Source organism: Mytilus galloprovincialis, chromosome 4, assembly GCF_965363235.1.
Source record: "Mytilus galloprovincialis chromosome 4, xbMytGall1.hap1.1, whole genome shotgun sequence".
In the NCBI taxonomy this organism is placed as follows: Eukaryota; Metazoa; Mollusca; class Bivalvia; order Mytilida; family Mytilidae; genus Mytilus; species Mytilus galloprovincialis.
In genome coordinates this window covers 19,088,638-19,107,510 of record NC_134841.1, presented here as the reverse complement: position 1 = coordinate 19,107,510, position 18,873 = coordinate 19,088,638, and the positions used below count along the sequence as shown (strand labels likewise).

At 32.4% G+C, this 18,873-nt stretch overlaps 1 protein-coding gene across 1 annotated transcript; it reads right to left on the bottom strand.

Annotated features, from left to right (window-relative positions):
• Window positions 1-1,502: 1,502 nt before the first annotated feature.
• LOC143070518 (uncharacterized) lies at window positions 1,503-18,826 on the bottom strand. Its single transcript, XM_076244775.1, has 4 exons — window positions 18,749-18,826; window positions 17,521-17,664; window positions 4,983-5,276; window positions 1,503-2,002 (listed from the first exon to the last, which is right to left on the bottom strand). The coding sequence occupies exons 2-4, from the start codon at window positions 17,528-17,530 to the stop codon at window positions 1,713-1,715; spliced, it is 594 nt and encodes a 197-aa protein (XP_076100890.1). The 5' UTR covers window positions 17,531-17,664; window positions 18,749-18,826; the 3' UTR covers window positions 1,503-1,712.
• Between the last annotated feature and the right edge of the window lie 47 nt (window positions 18,827-18,873).

Genomic DNA, 18,873 nt, shown 5'->3' with positions numbered 1-18,873 from the left:
TCACAAACAGTGACGCACTTACGTAACTAACATGCAATCTCAAAATTTATACAATTATTTTCACATTACTCATTCAAACAATTTTCATGAAAAAATAATTATTTGGAATACAAGCGATAAGACATGAAAGATTATCCATTCGAAACCATAACAGAAACATCAAAGATGAATGTTGGATGTACAAAATACCGTGACACGTCGTATAGCAATGCAAATTCACACAAATTCTAAATAGCTGTCATATTCGGGAAAATGACAATGATCGTATTGAAAGGCAATTTTATGATTATTGGACAAGGACCGATAAGACATAACACATTATTCAACCGAAACTCGATCAGAAACATCAAAAATAAATACATGAATGTTGGATGTAGAAAATACCGACACAGATCGTATAGCAATGCAAATGCACACTCGATATAACAGTCATATTTGGGAAAAATTCAATATTGGTACTTAGCAGACAGACGACAAAGATGTTATACCACAATCTAAGACGTGGTAAAACTGACTTTTGTTAGTATAAACACAGACACATCGTATAGATCAATCATTTTGTGATGGTGTTCATAAAATTTACGGAGTGTCATTTTTAATCTTTCCTCCTCAAAACTCTATTGGAGCAGTATCTGCGTAAGGAACACACTCCTGTATATGAAGTCAGTGGACTAGTGTGAACATGCACGATCATCACGTATCAATTGATACATGTGAGCACCGTACGACGGAGCAGAGGGTGAGAAATGATATATTGATAATTGGAAAGTTGAAATCACCTCGTTTGTTATAGGTTTTAGTATGAAGTCGTCCATCTGTGTCAATATTGAGAAAAATATCATGAATCAGTTGTTCTTGTATCAGCAGTATACTTAATTTCAATTTCACAAGGATATTTGGGATTCAAGAACAAACTGAAATATGGGTTATTCAGTGATTAGACATCATCAATATACTAGTATCTGAAAGTAAAATTTTGCAAAGTGCTTTTTCTTTTAACCTTTTAGAAGATTCTGAATGAATTCTGGTCCATACGAGTACAAAACAAGTCGACCAACAGGGGTGCACAATTAGAACCCATTTGAATACTGACTGTCTGTTGAAATATCAATCCTCCATACTCAACAAATAAAATGTCGATTAAAAAGTCCAGCATTTTGATAAAAATCAAATCATTTTCATTGTATTTCCTTATATGCAAATCATCTAAGAATTATTAAGCTGTACTTTTTTTTCTTTTTCATAAGTCAAAGTGTTAATCAGCGTTATAATGGAAATTTTACGTATTTATAGCATCGACATTTTTGACTAATAATTAACCATCTTACATCAGTCCAACTTTTTATATTATTACTTCCTTAAAAATTTTTGGTTTAGTTTAAGAATGATCCTCCTTTGCATCTAACTAGATACACCCCCAAAATGTTTTTAAAAAAAATGGGTCACTGAGGCGTTAATATCTTTTCACTAATTGCATTGTTTTAACTTCCAAGTAAACACACCTTATGATACCGTCATTTATTGTGTAAAGATTAATGTGCTTTCACTGTACAAATGGCATTGATTAAACATTGATAAGTTTTGTGCGTTTAAGAGATTTAATACTGAAGAACACATTTAAACATCCACATTATAAACGTTTCTTTACCAATAAGTTACTCTGTTTGGTAAAATACTTATAAGCAACTTTGTTTATATATTACAGTTGTTGTTTATTGTTGTTTCGCTTTCATATTTTTTTCTTCCTGCACTGCTACCTGTGCCATCTTTTTGATATTCTGTCGGCATTCTAGTTCTTCGTCCAGTTCTTTGTCTAATTCATATATATATTTATTCGCTACATCCCCAACAATTTCAGAACAATTAACCTTTTTACTAGACATTGCCCCTACAACTTCACGTTTATCTACTAAGCTATCACGTTTCTGTTTTTTATCTAAGCTATCCAGGTTCTGTTCTTTGTCGACTAAGCTATTACGTTTCTGTTCAGATATGTGATGTCCTAAAATATAAATACACATGTATTTGCTAAAGGATAATGACTACAAGCAATTCAAATAATTGCATTTATGGGGCTAATGATATATATGAGACACATTATAAATTGATCTAGGCTGATGCGAAGGTTTAGTGTGTTTGACAGCAGGCGTAGTATTCAATCGTCAGTTGGATATTTTGATTAGGGATATTATCACTTGTGAGTGTAATTCTATTCCAAAGAAAACATTTGGTAATGGTTACAGTGTTAAATTGGTTGAGAAACCTCAGAAAACTGATCTAAAATAAAAGCAACAAACAAACTACCAGGTGACACACTAGATCATGATGATGATGATGATGATGATGATGATGATGATGATGATGATGATGATGATGATGATGATGATGATGATGATGATGATGATGATGATGATGATGATGATGATGATGATGATGATGATGATGATGATGATGATGATGATGATGATGATGATGATGATGATGATGATGATGATGATGATGATGATGATGATGATGATGATGATGATGATGATGATGATGATGATGATGATGATGATGATGATGATGATGATGATGATGATGATGATGATGATGATGATGATGATGATGATGATGATGATGATGATGATGATGATGATGATGATGATGATGATGATGATGATGATGATGATGATGATGATGATGATGATGATGATGATGATGATGATGATGATGATGATGATGATGATGATGATGATGATGATGATGATGATGATGATGATGATGATGATGATGATGATGATGATGATGATGATGATGATGATGATGATGATGATGATGATGATGATGATGATGATGATGATGATGATGATGATGATGATGATGATGATGATGATGATGATGATGATGATGATGATGATGATGATGATGATGATGATGATGATCCTCTTTCTCCATTTCATCTAGAGTTAATTCCCAGCTGTACATGAGACCGGTTCTATACCTTTCTGTTTTTAATCAGAACCTGGTGGTCCAAAATATCAAAATGAAAACCAATAGGTCAATCAGGTCGACTCTTCATTCAGAAATATGGACGACCTCTCAAACAAGTTTCGTTATTTCCTGAGACTGATTTGGGCAGACAAGGTGTACAGTTCAAGGCTATACATTTTGACCTTGCTTTAGCAGCCCTAATCTTGTTTCAGCTGTGGTGTTTTATCTTCATACTCATGCAGTACTCACGCATTTCTACCTAGACGATTCTCTTATCAAGAGTTATTGCCGATCTCTTCTGGTGGAACACCCCGATCTTGCGATGTTTCAACTCCAGAGACTCTGTTTTTTATTTCATGGGATACATCAGAGATAGTCCCCAGTCAGAGTTTCATTTTCCTGGAAGAACTGTTTTGGACAGATATGGATTTAGTGCTTCCACCAGAAACAAAGGTAATCAAGGTACGACAGTTAGTCAGTGCTCTGATGCAGTTTTAGACTGTCCCAGCTAGGCAATTTCTTCAGCTGGTAGGTTTTTTGGTTTCAATCATTCCACTAAGACGTCTAAACTTTCGTCCAATCCAGTTGTATCAGTCGTAGTAGTTTTGGCACCCAATTTCTCAGCTATTGGAACCACCTGTTCTAATTCTTCCTTGGTTGTTACCTCATCTTCAGGAAAAACATCTTCTGAAGGGAAATCTGTTGGATCTTTCAGAACCCAGTCTATCTCTGTTTACAGATGCGAGTTTGATGGTTGGGGAAGCTTATCTGGAGGGCCAAAGGCGTTGGGTTCCATCTTGGGACTTGGATTTAGTCTTGAAGGTTCTTCTGTTTCCTCCTTCTGAATCTTTGCATTCAGCCTCCTACAAATATTAATCGTATAAATGTTGTTTTCTTATTCCTTTGGTTTCTGGTCGTAGAAGATTTGATATTCCTGTCTTGTCAATTTCTGAGTTTTGTCTCACTGATTCTTTTTTTTTTTTTTTTTAGCTTAGAATCAATTTCCTCATAAAGGTTCGGAGTTGATTTATATTCCTGTCTTACTGCAGATAGTCAGGTGTTGTATCCTGCAAGAACTTTGCAACCTAGTATCGTGAGCCGTTCTAAATCCGCTTCTAATCCGATTTGTATCTTTCGCCAGGTAAAATTCGACCGAGTCTGTCACGACTGCGTCCCGATTCTACCGAATGTAATCCGACAGAGATCAGATAGTGACAAGACAGTGAACCGACGCTGACGGAAGTCATCCGTTCGAAAACTGTCGGCATACTCGGGATGAGCAGGTACTGTCGGAACGTAATCATATCACGGTCCGCTCTATCGCATTGCAAACGGCTTTGTCTGGTCTCAGTCGTATTGTATTCTGTAATTGTCGGGACTCTGACGTGGGTATCATTGACGAATTTAGAATTAATAACGGGACTGTTTCGGAACGGTTTCGGCAAAAACGGTTCGCAATCGACAAGATCTGGATGCAATCTGGACTCAATCGGCAGAAAAACAGCAATGAAAAATTTCTCCAGATCATTCCCGTTCCACAGGACACCGTCCCGAATACACAGAACATTATTAGGAATTCGATCTGATACAGCAGAATCTGTCACGTCATAGGCACGATTGTATTCCGACTAGAAAAAATCGGCTGAGTTTCCCCGAATGTTACGGGACGCACCTAACTGTCGGGTTGCTTTGCCGAACTATTCGGACCCTTCCCGACCAGTAGGAATTTGTTACGAACTAAAACGACTGCGTTCAGACAATAATAGGACATTCCAGATAATTGAGGATACTAATCCGACTTTTTCACTTTTCGTGTCGTATTGCTGTCTGAACTCAAACAGGAGCAATAATCGGCAATGTGTGAACCCCGCATTAACAATGTTTTTGGTTGTTGGGAATAGTATCATGAACATGTTATATAACTTACATATAAATCCTATCAATATAAATATATAGGAGGGTTAGCAGTGTTAAATTATCAGAAAGAATTCGAAGAAACTGTTGCTCACCTAATAGATTTATAATTATTGCCTGATATTCACGAGTTATCTTTTCAGCCTCAAAACAAATTTCAGAAAAGATGTCACAGAGGAAGCTGTATTCGCCAAGTTCTATTTTGCTTTGAAATGTTAAAGCATCAAAAATGTCTGGAAATTCCTTCTCCGGTTGTAGTATCTCACTGGGAAGATGATGACGAAGTAGCAGTTTTAATTCCTTCATTTTGTCTGGCTCTTGTAGGAATAACCGTCTTAGTTTGACCATCATTAATGATTCTTTGTCCTTAGCACCACTAATATTAGACACTAGAAAATATGTCAAAGACTTATTTAAAATATTAAGATAAAAAATATAATCGAATTGATTTAATGATTTGTTAAATAAGGAGGATTGCCTAAAAACAGAGGCTACGTGGGTCTTCTTGGCATAAATATTAACATATCTACAGCTATGTTTAACTCTGTAATATAAAATAGTAATAAAGAAAGAAAAAACGATGAATTAATGATTAAATAAGTTTCAAGATTTCATTTCATTACAAAGATGTGGTATGATTGCCAATGAGATAACTATTCACAAGAGACCAAATGACACAGAAATTAACAACTATAGGTCGCCGTACGGCTTTCAACCATGAGCAAAGTCATATCGCATATTCAGCTATAAATACGCCGAAAGGAAGTAAAACAATTCAAACGAGAAAACTTACGGCCTAAAATATGGTCGAAATAATGAACGAAAAACAAATATAAAACAAAGCAACAAACGACAACCACTGAATTACAGGTTCCTGACTTGGGGCGCAGGCAGATACATAATGTGGCGTTGTTAATCATTTTAGTGGGCGCCCAATCCCTCCCTTTTCTAGGACAATGGCGCAAAAGAACAATACAAGAACTGTGCAAACAATAAACAAAGAAAATATTACGCTGTTTAATTGGCAACCTTTTAGAATAAGTTTATTTAAAGAATCGGTTAGGTTACCTGGATCGTTTCTAAAATTTTCGGGCATGGTAAACATAATCTCCGTAAAATGAGGATGTGCTATCCCGTTTGAAATATATTTTCTACAGGTACAACCAAACTTCAAAACCAAATCTTTATATCTATGGAATACTTTAGTAAAGGTTTTAAGTAATTTGGGGTAGCGAACGCCCTGAATTAATAATATATTCTTGACATACATAGACTGATTACGTTCATTAAAATCCGAAATATCACAACAGACAATGCCATGGCATAATGAACGAGTTGTAAAATATAAACACCGTAAAAAAGTTTCAAAGGAAAATCACCATTCAACATAGGAATATAAACAATAGGGCGATATATCATAAATTTTTGTGTGGAGTTTCATGTGTAATGATGAAATATCTTAATCTAGGAAAGGACAATTATTGCCGTTTATATGTGATTCATTTAAAATGAGTTTAAATTTTTAAATTGAGTAAATTTCAAATGTGTATTAAGAAAACTGTTGATTATTTAACAAAAACAATATCATGTTACATCAAGATAACGATAAGTGTTGTTGAATTTGAAATTTAGACGGCTCTTTAATGAGTTTTGTCATAAACTGTGATTCAAAACACTATAAGATTAAGTCTGCTATTAAAGGGACACAATTAGTGCCCGTAGGACTACATTGCACTTAAAAACGTGCCGATAAACTTTGTTGCCTAACGTACAGAACTATTTTGATGGAGAAAATTAACAGCTTCAATCATCTCATCAAACCTCCAATAAGAACATGTATCATATTTACCTTTCTATTTATAGAGGAGAAGGCTTTATGAGTTGCAAGAAATAAATTTGCTATCAAATGTACCAAAACCAAACGACCATTAAATTAGAAAGGAACACTTTTGTGAAAATTGTGTTAAAGCGTTATGTTAAGCGCTGAAAAGTCAAAACTATCAACAGAATAAAAAGGACCATAAAAGGACGTAAATTATCTAAAGCGTTCATAGATTTTTTTCAGACCAAATGTTTCATATCTTCACCCCAAAGCAGCAAACAATTTGCACAAGTTCTTTTACATATATGTTTAAAAATTTCATAGAAAATGCAAAAGCATTTAAAAGTCAAAATTGAAAACTTAACCATGACCTCAAAAGTTAGGAACCAATGACATCAAATAAAAAGATAAGGTTTATACGGCAAACGGTTTATCGGTTACAATAACATAACGACACATTTATTTGGTAAACGTAGATAGCTCCCAGGAGATTTCACCAGATTGCTGTGATATAATTCGGTCAATAACTTTCTGAGGATGTAACGAACTTTTAGAAAAAGAATTTTGTTACTATCTTTTTTTTGTTACGAAGGAGGTGTACACATATTTGTTTTTCGTTCATTTTGTGTTCAAATAAATTTCATAACGACTAAATTTATTTCTTAGTAAAAAAACAAGTTTCACTGTTAAAAACCAAATTGCATTGATTAGGACGCAACGTTAGATATTACTTCTACCACGAAAAATAGCGCTAAGTAAATATTTGATTAGGAAATTTTCCTAGAAATGCTGAAATAAATATTTCAAATTATATGTGAAAATAAAGATTGCTTCATAAATTTTCACATTATAATAGAGAAAGAATAAAAATATAATATTCATAGGCTTCGGAAGATTCAGATTATCAGAAAAAACGTTCACTTGGCGTTGTCCAATGTAACAAACTCGAAACATTAAACTCGAACAATTCGCGAAATGTTAACACAACTCTTCGAAATTTTGCATGAATGTTCTATAACGTGATATATTTCAGTACTGGTTTACATGGCCTTCTCAATATAAAATTAACATAGATATTTTGAATATGTATAAATGACTGTCCAAGGGGAAATTTTACAGTTTGGAAACTTGAAACATTTCAGTTAAAAAAATTAAATTTTGACAAATAGTTTATTAAATTGTAAGCACGATCGTTTTGTACTAAGTGTACGCTCCAAAAGTTCAAATTGATGAATGAATTGGGCTACATATTCAATTCAAAACAGTAGGTTTGCAATGTCTTGCGGTAATGTCCTAGTTAAACTTTCTAGCCTTCACAAAACTTTTACTGCCAAAAAACAGAGATTTGATTTCGTGAAGATTATTTTTCGGCTTTGATTACTATACAAATAAAAAGTACTTTAAAAGTTGAAATTGTGACACCAAATTGTATTAAGATTACAGGGTTACCTATAAAAATTAAGGATTAATGAAAATCTCTTGCAAGGTTGTCCGTTAACATTATTTGACGTTGCCACAAGCGTAATATGGAAAGGCATGAACTGCATTCGCGGGTTTCTTCCTCCACTTAATGTAAATGTCCTACTTTCAACAAAACGAAATGAAGCACATATTACAAAAACCCACATCTATAAAACGATAAAACAGTTAAGAAAACATCAGTGTCATAACTATAAGCCATTTAATTGTCTCTTGTTCTACTGCTTAAATAAAATCATATTTGGGTTGTTTATATAATGCAGAAATATTCCCCAAAAGAACATATTATTAATAGAAGTAAAATGTAATATCCTATGTAAATTATTAAATCATATTTGAATGGAATATTTCAGCATTTTTACATGTGTGCTATACTTTGCATTTACCCAACAAGGAAGGCAGGATAAACTTGATAGTGCGCGTTTCTAATTTAACGTTTTTTTTTGTTACACTGAATGGTAGCAATATCTCACGTTACGTCTAGAATTTCATGCATTTTGGCATGTTTCTTGCAAGCACATTGTTAGCTAGGTGCAAGGTGAACAGTGGGCAATCTAGTGTAAAAATATTACCTCCACTATAAAAACTGAAACTTATCTATAAAATATTTTTCCTATTTAAGCACGGACGCTTTTCATTATAAACTTACTGGAACATGTTCTTGTAAATAGAAAAAATTGAAGTAAATTGAAAGAAAAAAAAACACCATTAAAATGTTATCATTTCCCGCATTAAAAATCGAACGACGAGTTGAATATGCTGTAGGAGCTTGATGTAAATTTGTTGCTTTTCGAAAAATTTCTAGAGCACCAATTTAAATGTATTGCCCCAAATTCTAAAGGAATCGATTAATATGATGCAAAGATTAACACTTCTGAAGTTGAATTACTACGCATATTCAAACGGACTTTATCCGATGTAACCTTAAATGTGGAGTACAACAATCGAAACGGAATTGTATAGATACCAACTGTATAATGATGTTTGTCTTTAAGTTTCGACCTGTACACAATATTTTTTACATTGAATTTAGACAACAAAAGGCATTCTGTTTTTTTTCTTATTTGTAAATGATTTGTTATTAATGAATATATACACACATTTAACTTTTTTTGATTGTGAAATGTAATATTTTGTACAACAGTTCTAGATTAACGAAGAAACAAGTAAAATGGCACATCAAAATGAAGTTTCTCTTTTAATTGTTTCTCTTTAAATTGTGCAAATTGTTGGGAAAGAAACATATTAACACGGAGATTGCAAGATTAGTCACTATGAGCAACTCACTATTATAATGTCTGTGCATTGAACGAACATAATGGGCTCTGTCAAATTATCTCCTAGAATAGAAAGTCGATATGCACTATTATTTTGTTCAAAGGTCAAAACATAGGACTGTACGGCATATTTTCAACATTTATATGCCCTGAATTTGGTAGACTTTAAAAAAATCATAAAACTATATACTAACCCTACATTTAAGGTTTGCCTACTTTAGAATTTATTTTCACCGCAATAGTATGTTCTTATACTGGTAACAGTCCCAAGTTATGTCTCTATGAGATGAAACATAGAGATCATATCTGGGAACGAGTATGTTAACTTTGTACTAGCTTGGCTTTATAAATATTTTTATATGAGCGTCACTGATGAGTCTTATGTAGACGAAACGCGAGTCTGGCGTACTAAATTATAATCCTGGTACCTTTGATAACTACCAACAAATCAAATTATCTATGAATATCATATATTTTTCAAAAGAGGCGTGGTTTGAGAAACAGCGGTATTTACAAATGACAACCTAAAGTATGACAAAGCTTTGGACGATGGAGATTTATAGGTGTATGTTTAAGCAATAGCTGACTACGCGGTATGGGATTAATTAATTGTTAAGGCCGCATGGTGACCTAATATGGGTAATTTCTGTGTCATTTGGTTTCTTGTGAGAGTTGTCTCATTGACAAACATACAACATCTTCTTATTTTTATTTAGAACATACTCACCCCTTCTCGTCCAATGAAAAGTCAGTTTTCCCCCTCTAATTTCATAGTACATGGTTTTCCATGCACTATGAAATGCTATACATGACTGACTTTTCATTGTCAGTTAATTATGAAAGTGAACTCTTAATAACTGCACTAAACAAGTGTACAATCCCCTGAGGCATTGTCCATGGGGAAAAAGCCTACTGATTAAAGATAAAAGAGCAAATATTTAAAACAAAACATTTAGAATTTTGCAAATTTTCATACATTTTCTAATGGTACACATATAGAATAAACAAAAAGCAATTGGGGTAAGGATGTAGGTAAAATAGTATTTATTTAATTTATATTCTTGAAATTTGAGGGATTTTTTTTTCTTTCAGGAAAACAATGCCAGACTGCTGATATATATAAAGCAATAGATTTTTTTGGAGAAACACAATACATGTAAATTTTTCAATAAAAAGTTAGCATTTAATGTTGAATGGTCTGAATTTAAATATTTTTGACATAGTTTTACATTTATAAAAAAAATCAAATTTCAAAAAGGGGATTAAATTTATATAACATTGTGTTGCTTTTAAAAAAAAAATAATCTCAAGATATATACATGTAAGTATTAAATTTTACCTGAAGCAGAATAAAAACAATTTATTCATTCCGTCCTCACAAACAATATCAGGGCTATTTCATTCCATCCATTGAAATGATGATTACCTATGTTTTACATTTAGATCATTATAAAAAGTGAACTCTTATTTAGGTTTGAATATTACAATGGGAAAGGATAATTTTGTAAGGTCACTCGAAAGTGTGAATATGTTCTAAATTGGTCAGACAATACTTGGTCATATTTTATGAAGATTGAAGCCCTCGGCTTCGCCTTGGGCTTAAATCTTCATAAAACATGACCAAGTATTGTCTAACCTATAAATCTACCTTTAAATTTAATCCGCTTACCACTGTTCAAATACATATATGCTGATTCTTTGTGATGATTAGTGTTATATTTTCAAGATTAACAATAACAATCAACATACTGGACAATTGATCTCTAAAATTAATTACCACGACGATCATTTAAGAATTGAACAAAATGTATTAATATTATGCTTTCAATATAGATTTATATGTTTTTTTGTTACACTTAAGTGTTTCTGTTGTTTTACTCTTATATTTGATGTGTTTCCCTTAGCTTAAGTTTGTAACCCGGATTTGTTTTCTCTCAATCGATTTATGACTTTCGAACAGCAGTATACTACTGTTGCCTTTAAAATTAAAAATGGTCTGGTTAACCGGTTAGTTTTTTTTTGGTATTTGATATTCGGTACTTCCTATGGTTAACTTAACCAATAAACTGTTGACACACTTTGAAACAGGACCTTAAAAAGCCAAAATCCATCTAAGGCCAATGTTGTCTGAGGGATTTGAAACCTTAGTTTCTTTATAATTTCAAAATCTATAAACGGACAATTTTAGAAAGATTTGTTTTATCGTGTTAATACAGCATTATAAAACTAGTTTAAAACGAGTCAAAATTTAAATGTTAAGATCAAGGTTGGAAATTTTTACACAATTGAAAACTGTAGAACAAAAAAAAAGTTATACAAGTACTTCACGTTGTTTACCAAACAAAAACAAAAAAAAACAAAAATCAAACTGTTTGATTGACTGGTGGGTACTTAAAGACTGTTGCCAAACAGTACGTACATATTACAGAATATAACAAGCCACATTTGCACATTCAAACGGTTGCTCCTCTGTCATTGTTCTTGTCGACATACTTGAAATACTGTATCGCCCTTTTCCAATTATACTACTACCCTTACACATCTTGGACGTAAGAGTATGGCAAACTTGACTTTGTTATGTTTAAAATAAACTATAAATTTCACCTTTGCTTCGATATAGTCTAGTATTTGGTATTGTCTGCTTTTATTGACTCCCCCCATTTTTTTAATAACTCATTACCTATGCATGGTTTACATACTATAATTTCATAACATATGGAAATATTCTTCCGTCGAACATTCTGAGAATCAGATTTACTGGATAAGGAAGTTTACATTATTAAATTTTATTTCTATTGAAGATCAATTAAAAATTTTAATGGTTTTCTGTTGTAGTTAAAATTTAAAGAGCTCTTTAAAGTTTATATCATGAAGTTGGCCTATATAAATTTTATTCAATAATTGAAATAACGCGTCGTTTACATTTATCATCAAATTCATATTTTTAAATCACCTAGTAATATTATTACACCTTTATAAAACGCATTTAATTTTCTGTCTAACAAAAATACAATTGTATAAACTTTAAGTCTGACAATTTTTTATGTTAATTTCGGTGAGATTTTCTTATAAACTGAAAACTGAAGAACAAATAGAAGTAGAAGGGAGAAACACTTGTTACAATAAAAATGCTAAATTTAGCGTAATCAGGAATAAACCACGAGAAAATTTCATAGCTTATTATTTTGTACTGAATGAACATTTTTAAGGAATGAATATGTTTCCTTTGCAAAATGGCGGCATCGAATATGTCTGTTTATGATCGCTTATTTGATTGTTAAAAAAATAAGTTAGTTCGAAAAAAAAAAGGTTTTATTCCCATCTAATGGGTCATTTAAATTATATTTGGTAAAATGTGTATGAAGGCAATCTTTTTTTCTTTTAAATTAGTAAAACGTTTACACTTTAATGACTAAACGTTGAAAGGCTGCTCCAACAAAGTTATGAGGAGAACAGATTAAAATTGACACTCCGTAAATTTTATGGACACCATCACGATTTGGTGGATCCATACGATGTGTCGTTGACCAAACTAGCTAAGGACATTTTTACCACATGGTAGATTGTGTTTTGTCCTAATGTCGTCCAATCTTTTAATTACCAAACGTGACTTATTCCCGATTGTGACTGTTTTGCCGAGTGTGAACTCGCATTACTATAAGACGTGGTACGGTACTTGTCTATCCCAAATTCATGTATTTAGTTTAAATGTTTAATGTTATATTTGTAATTCTCATCGGATTTTGTCAAATGTGTTGACGTCTTTTCTATTATATTTATGTTTTATGGTAAAGAAAATTAATCACCGCCTTCATTTATCAGATTTTATTTCGTTCAACGTAATCAGTACGATATTTTACGTTTGAAGTTAGATTCAAAACAAACCGGACATAGTTTTATAATACAGTTAATTGCTACTTTAGTTTGATATTAATAAGTATTAAAATGGGCTTTGTTATAAAAATGCAATATCAGTATTTAGTTCATATATATAATCTTAAATCAATTCTAATTCTATCTTATTCATTCTTATGTGACGTCATTTTTCATATTTTGATGATCTGTTTTACAAATTCAAATGATTTGAATAAAATTGAGAATGGAAATGGGGAATGTGTCAAAGAGACAACAACCCGACCAAATAAAAAACAACAGCAGAAGGTCGCCAACAGGTCTTCAATGAAGCGAGAAATTCCCGCACCCGGAGGCGTCCTTCAGCTGGCCCCTAAACAAATATATACTAGTCCAGTGATAATGAACGCCATACTAATTTCCAAATTGTACACAAGAAACTAAAATTAAAATAATACAAGACTAACAAAGGCCAGAGGCTCCTGACTTGGGACAGGCGCAAAAATGCGGCGGGGTTAAACATGTTTGTGAGATCTAAACCCTCCCCCTATACCTCTAACCAATGTAGAAAAGTAAACAAATATTCATTTTATAAAATTTACTGTTTGCAAAAGTATAAATTATTCTAAATTATAGGGATTTTCTGGTAACTAACAGAAAACCCTTGACGTTTTTGGCACAACCTTTTTGATCTTTTGGTCCTCGATACTGTTCAACTTTGTACTCGTTTCGGCTTTCAAACTTTTGTATCTGGGCGTCACGCGTAGGTCTTGTGTGGACAAAATACACTTCTGGCGTATTAAAATTTTGAACTTGTTGCCTTTTGTTGGCTGTTGTTCGTGTGATTCTTTGTCAATTGTGTTCTCCAATTTATTTATACTGTAGTCCTGTGTTGTCATTTTGATGTTATATTTCACATGGCCATAAAAGTGCGAGGTTTGGCATGCCACAAAACCAGGTTCAACCACCATTTTTTCCTTTGAAAATGCCCTGTACCAAGTCAGGAATATGGCCATTGTTATATTATAGTTCGTTTCTGTGTGTATTACATTATAACGTTGTGTCGTTTGTTTTCTCTTATTTTTGAGTGTAAATTCACATTGCGATAAGACGTGTCACGGTACTTGTCTATCCCAAATTCATGTATTTGGTTTTGATGTTATATATATATATGTTATATTTGTTATTCTCGTGGGATTTTGTCTATGTGTGTTACATTTTAGTGTTATGTCGTTGTTCTCCTTTTATTGAACCTATACATAATGTTTCAAACGTAATCATTATAATTCAATAGAAATAATGTGAGGTACATACAATTTACAAAATTGAGTCGACACATGTTAACGTACGTTTTTCTTTTATCGACTGAGAGCAATACTTATTGTTTATTTTAATCAAAAAAGGATATATTTGGGCTATTTGTCAATCAGACAACAACCTATCGACACATACAACATTTGTTAAATGTAAAGATCAAGGTTGGAAATTTTTACACAATTGAAAACTGTAGAACAGAAAAAAAGTTATACTAGTACTTCACGTTGTTTACCAAAAAAAAAATAAAAATCAAACTGTTTGATTGACTGTTGCTAACCAGTACGCACATATTACAGAATATAACAAACCACATTCGCACATTCAAACGGTTGCTCCTCTGTCACAGTTCTTGAAATACTGTATCGCCCTTTTCCAATTATACTACTACCCTTACATATCTTGGACGTAAGAGTATGACAATCTTGACTTTCTTGTGTTTACTAAAATAAACTATAAATTTCACCTTTGCTTCGATATAGTCTAGTATTTGGTATTGTCTGCTTTTATAGACTTCCCCCATTTATTTTAATAACTGATTATCTATGCAGGGTTAACATACTATAATTTCATAACATATGGAAATATACTTCCGTCGAAAATTCTGAGAATCAGATTTACTGGATAAGGAAGTTCACATTATTAAATTTTATTTCTGATGACAATCAATTTAAATTTTTAATGGTTTTCTGTTGTAGTTAAAATTTAAAGATCTCTTTGGAGTTTATATTATGAAGTTGGCCTATATAAATTTTATTCAATAATTGAAATAACGCGTCGTTTACATTTATCATCAAATTCATATTTTCAAATCACCTAGTAATATTACACCTTTATAAAACGCATTTAATTTTCTGTCTAACAAAAATAAAATTATATAAACTTTAAGTCTGATAATTTTTTATGTTAACTTCGGTAAAATTTTCTTTTAAACTGAAAACTGAAGAACAAATATAGTTGAAGGGAAGAACACTTGTTACAATAATTATTTGGTTGTTAAAAAAAATAAGTTAGTTCGAAAAAAAAAGGTTTTATTTCCATCTGATTGAGTCATATAAATCATATTTGGTAAAATGTGTATGAAGGCAATCTTTTTTTCTTTTAAATTAGTAAAACGTTTAAACTTTAATGACTAAACGTTGAAAGGCTGCTTATTTAGTCTTAGATGCATAGTTTTTTTATTAGTTGTTAGCGGCTTTGAACTGGCTGTCATTAACTGCGAGTACTCTCAGATTTGTACTAAGGGTCTTCTTGTTGTTGGGATATACAACAACCCGGTCACGTTCACTCAGTGTTTTTGTTAGATTTATTTCTATTTGCATCCATCTGATGAGTTAAATCTTTTTCAACTGATTTTTATAGTTTGTTCTCATTTTGTACTGTTACACTTCTGTTCAAGGTTAGGAGGAGGTTGGGGTCCCGCTAACATTTGTTTTTCGTTAATTTGTTTGTACGTAAATTATGCTGTTATAGCTGTCTATGCGGTATGGGTTTTGCTCATTGTTGAAGGCCGTACGGTGACTTATGGTTGTTAATGTCTGTGTCATTTGGTCTCTTGTGGAGAGCTGTCTCATTGACAATCATACCAAATTTTCTATTTTCTATTAAAAATTTAATCAGACAGGAATAGCCCTACATTTAGATTGGACAAGTAATCCTGTACATGCAATCACAATGTGTCATTTTCTAGTCTAAACCATTTAAAAAATACATGTTCGTTAAAGATTTTTTTTAGAGAACCCCTAAGTCATTTGGAAGAAAGTTAATTCTATGGATAACTGTATATGTGTATTCTTTATTTCGCATATGTATGATTTATTGTAAAAGTTATGACGCTGTAAACAAATACACACAGAACAAAATTCCAATGCATGTTTTAGTTGAATAATTAATAAAAAGTCTCTGTAACCATTAACAAAGTTTGGGCACGCATAGTCTCATATTTGTTTGAAATTTTGTTGATTGACCATTTTACTGAAATATGTCATAAACAGTGACAAATAAATGATGAACATCGACCCAAAGGTCAAAGGTTATTGATGACCCTGAACTTTAAAAACTGGTACTTTTGTATCAAATAAGGGTTGATTTAGGAAGGGAAAGTTTGAATGTTATTGGTAAAAGACCATTTCGACCAGCGACAAAATGTTGATTTACAGCAGGTCACCTGCATAGTCTCACTTATATGTTTTCTGACCTACGTAACCCCTCGCCAATGGTACGTTAGTTTGTAGGCAGTTCAATAATATCTTAAAACAGAACAGTGTGATAAACGATGCATGCGGAATCATAGATGCATTTAGTCGCATGTGCTGTAAATAATAAAATTGAGAAAGGAAATGGGGAATGGGTCAAAGAGACAACAGCCGAAGGCCACCAATGGGTCTTCAATGAAGCGAGAAACTCCCGCACCCGTAGGTGTACTTCAACTGGCCCCTTAAAAATATGTATACTAGAACAGTGATAATGGACGTCATACTAAACTCCGAATTATACACAAGAAACTAAAATTAAAAATCATACAAGACTAACAAAGGCCAGAGGCTCCTGACTTGGGAAAGGCGCAAAATTGCGGCTGGGTTTATCATGTTTATGAGATCTCAACCCTCCTCCTATGCTTCTAGCCAATGTAGAAAAGTAAACGCATAACAATACGCACATTTCACAAAGCGTTATTTCCAACAGTTCGAAAGAACAAAGCAGTTCACTTTTGTTATTTTTATCATTTTGTGTTATGGCGGAACAGAAAAACATTAATGTTTTGTTGTCGAATCATGATGCCAAAGTATTAAGTAGGAAATAGTAAAACAATACCTGTTTTGCATTTGTTTTGTTTTAAAAGCTATTTCTCATGATTCACAAATAAGTAATAAATACATTGATACATACTTTTTTCCATATCTGCCCTGGTATTACTCCGAGATCTTGATAATGCCAAGTGTTTATCACTCGTATTTCTATGAATGGTACTTATTATCGAAGGACTGTGTTGATCATCTGTGCCTCTCTCAATACATGTTGGATACACATTTACTATGAAAAATTCCAGAAAAAATCGTGAGTATCATTCAAATAAGAAAATTTTATTTAGTTTCAACATATGTAAATTGTATTTAATCAAAAAAAAAGATTAATTATTTGTGTAACCATAAAAAAGGAATTAACGATTATTTTTATGTATGTGTTCGTATTATATCTTTAAATTGATGAGTTATAAAAGGAGGACAATACTCATTTAAATGTTGACTGGTATACCTGTTCCTATTTCAGTACATTTGCGTTATTTCATCTGTCATCGAGCTGACGCAGGCGATAATTGAAGTGGAACACGTTCTGGCTATTCTCTCAGTGTATGCAGTTTTGCAATTTCAACAAGTTTGAAGTACTAACGGAAATATGCAAGACAAAATTCAAACAATGACGAATACTTGGATTTATTAATTTATATTTCGAATTCAAGAAAATAAAATGGCCTTATCATAACTGCTAGATTTCGAAAATGAGTTGGGGTTGTCTCTGTGTAGTTAACCGAAAAATGCAATTTGGTGCAACACAAAGACATTGTCGATTAGCTCGTTTTAGTATTGTATTTAACGGTTATATAAGAAAAAAATGTTACGGGCTAAAGTTCAGTCAACATGCTATATTTAATAACTGATTTTATCTTAATCTTAAAGATTTTTAAGTGAGAAAAAAAAACAACAGTAAAGTTCCTAAGTGTGACGATGTGGGTTTTTTTGCCCCTCCCTCTCTCTCAATTGATAAAGATAAACGGATTTAGTTCAGAATCTAGCGATACGTAACAACGTAACAATTAATGCTCAGGGGATCATAATTAGTATATGAACTACGTTTTCGTTTTTTGTTTGTTTGCGATAATTCAATCTTATGCATTATTAAGATAGCCAGAAATAAGGACTCAACATCGTCTTTTGCATGAACGACTAATCTGACACTAAATTGTATTTAATCGTGTGATTGGTCGATCCAGTCAAAGAAATTGCTCGCATTCATGATTTATTTTCAATTGTTAAAATCATGGAATGTATTAGATTTGTTGAAAAAAACTCAAATAATGATGTAAAATAAATGAAATAAATACAAAACTTTTACTTACGCTATTCCAAAATCCTCCTATTTTTTGATGATTGAATACACCTAAATTCGGAAGTACAAAGACAAGTGTGGGATTTAATGTTCACTCATACACATTATGAACATGTTAAATGAATCGGTAAAATA

Excerpts from the sequence above, each read along its gene's own strand:
- LOC143070518 (XM_076244775.1), bottom strand. Across the intron at positions 2,003-4,982 it reads AATAATTATAAATCTATTAG|GACATCACATATCTGAACAG; the intron begins GTGAGCAACAGT and ends TTTATATTTTAG.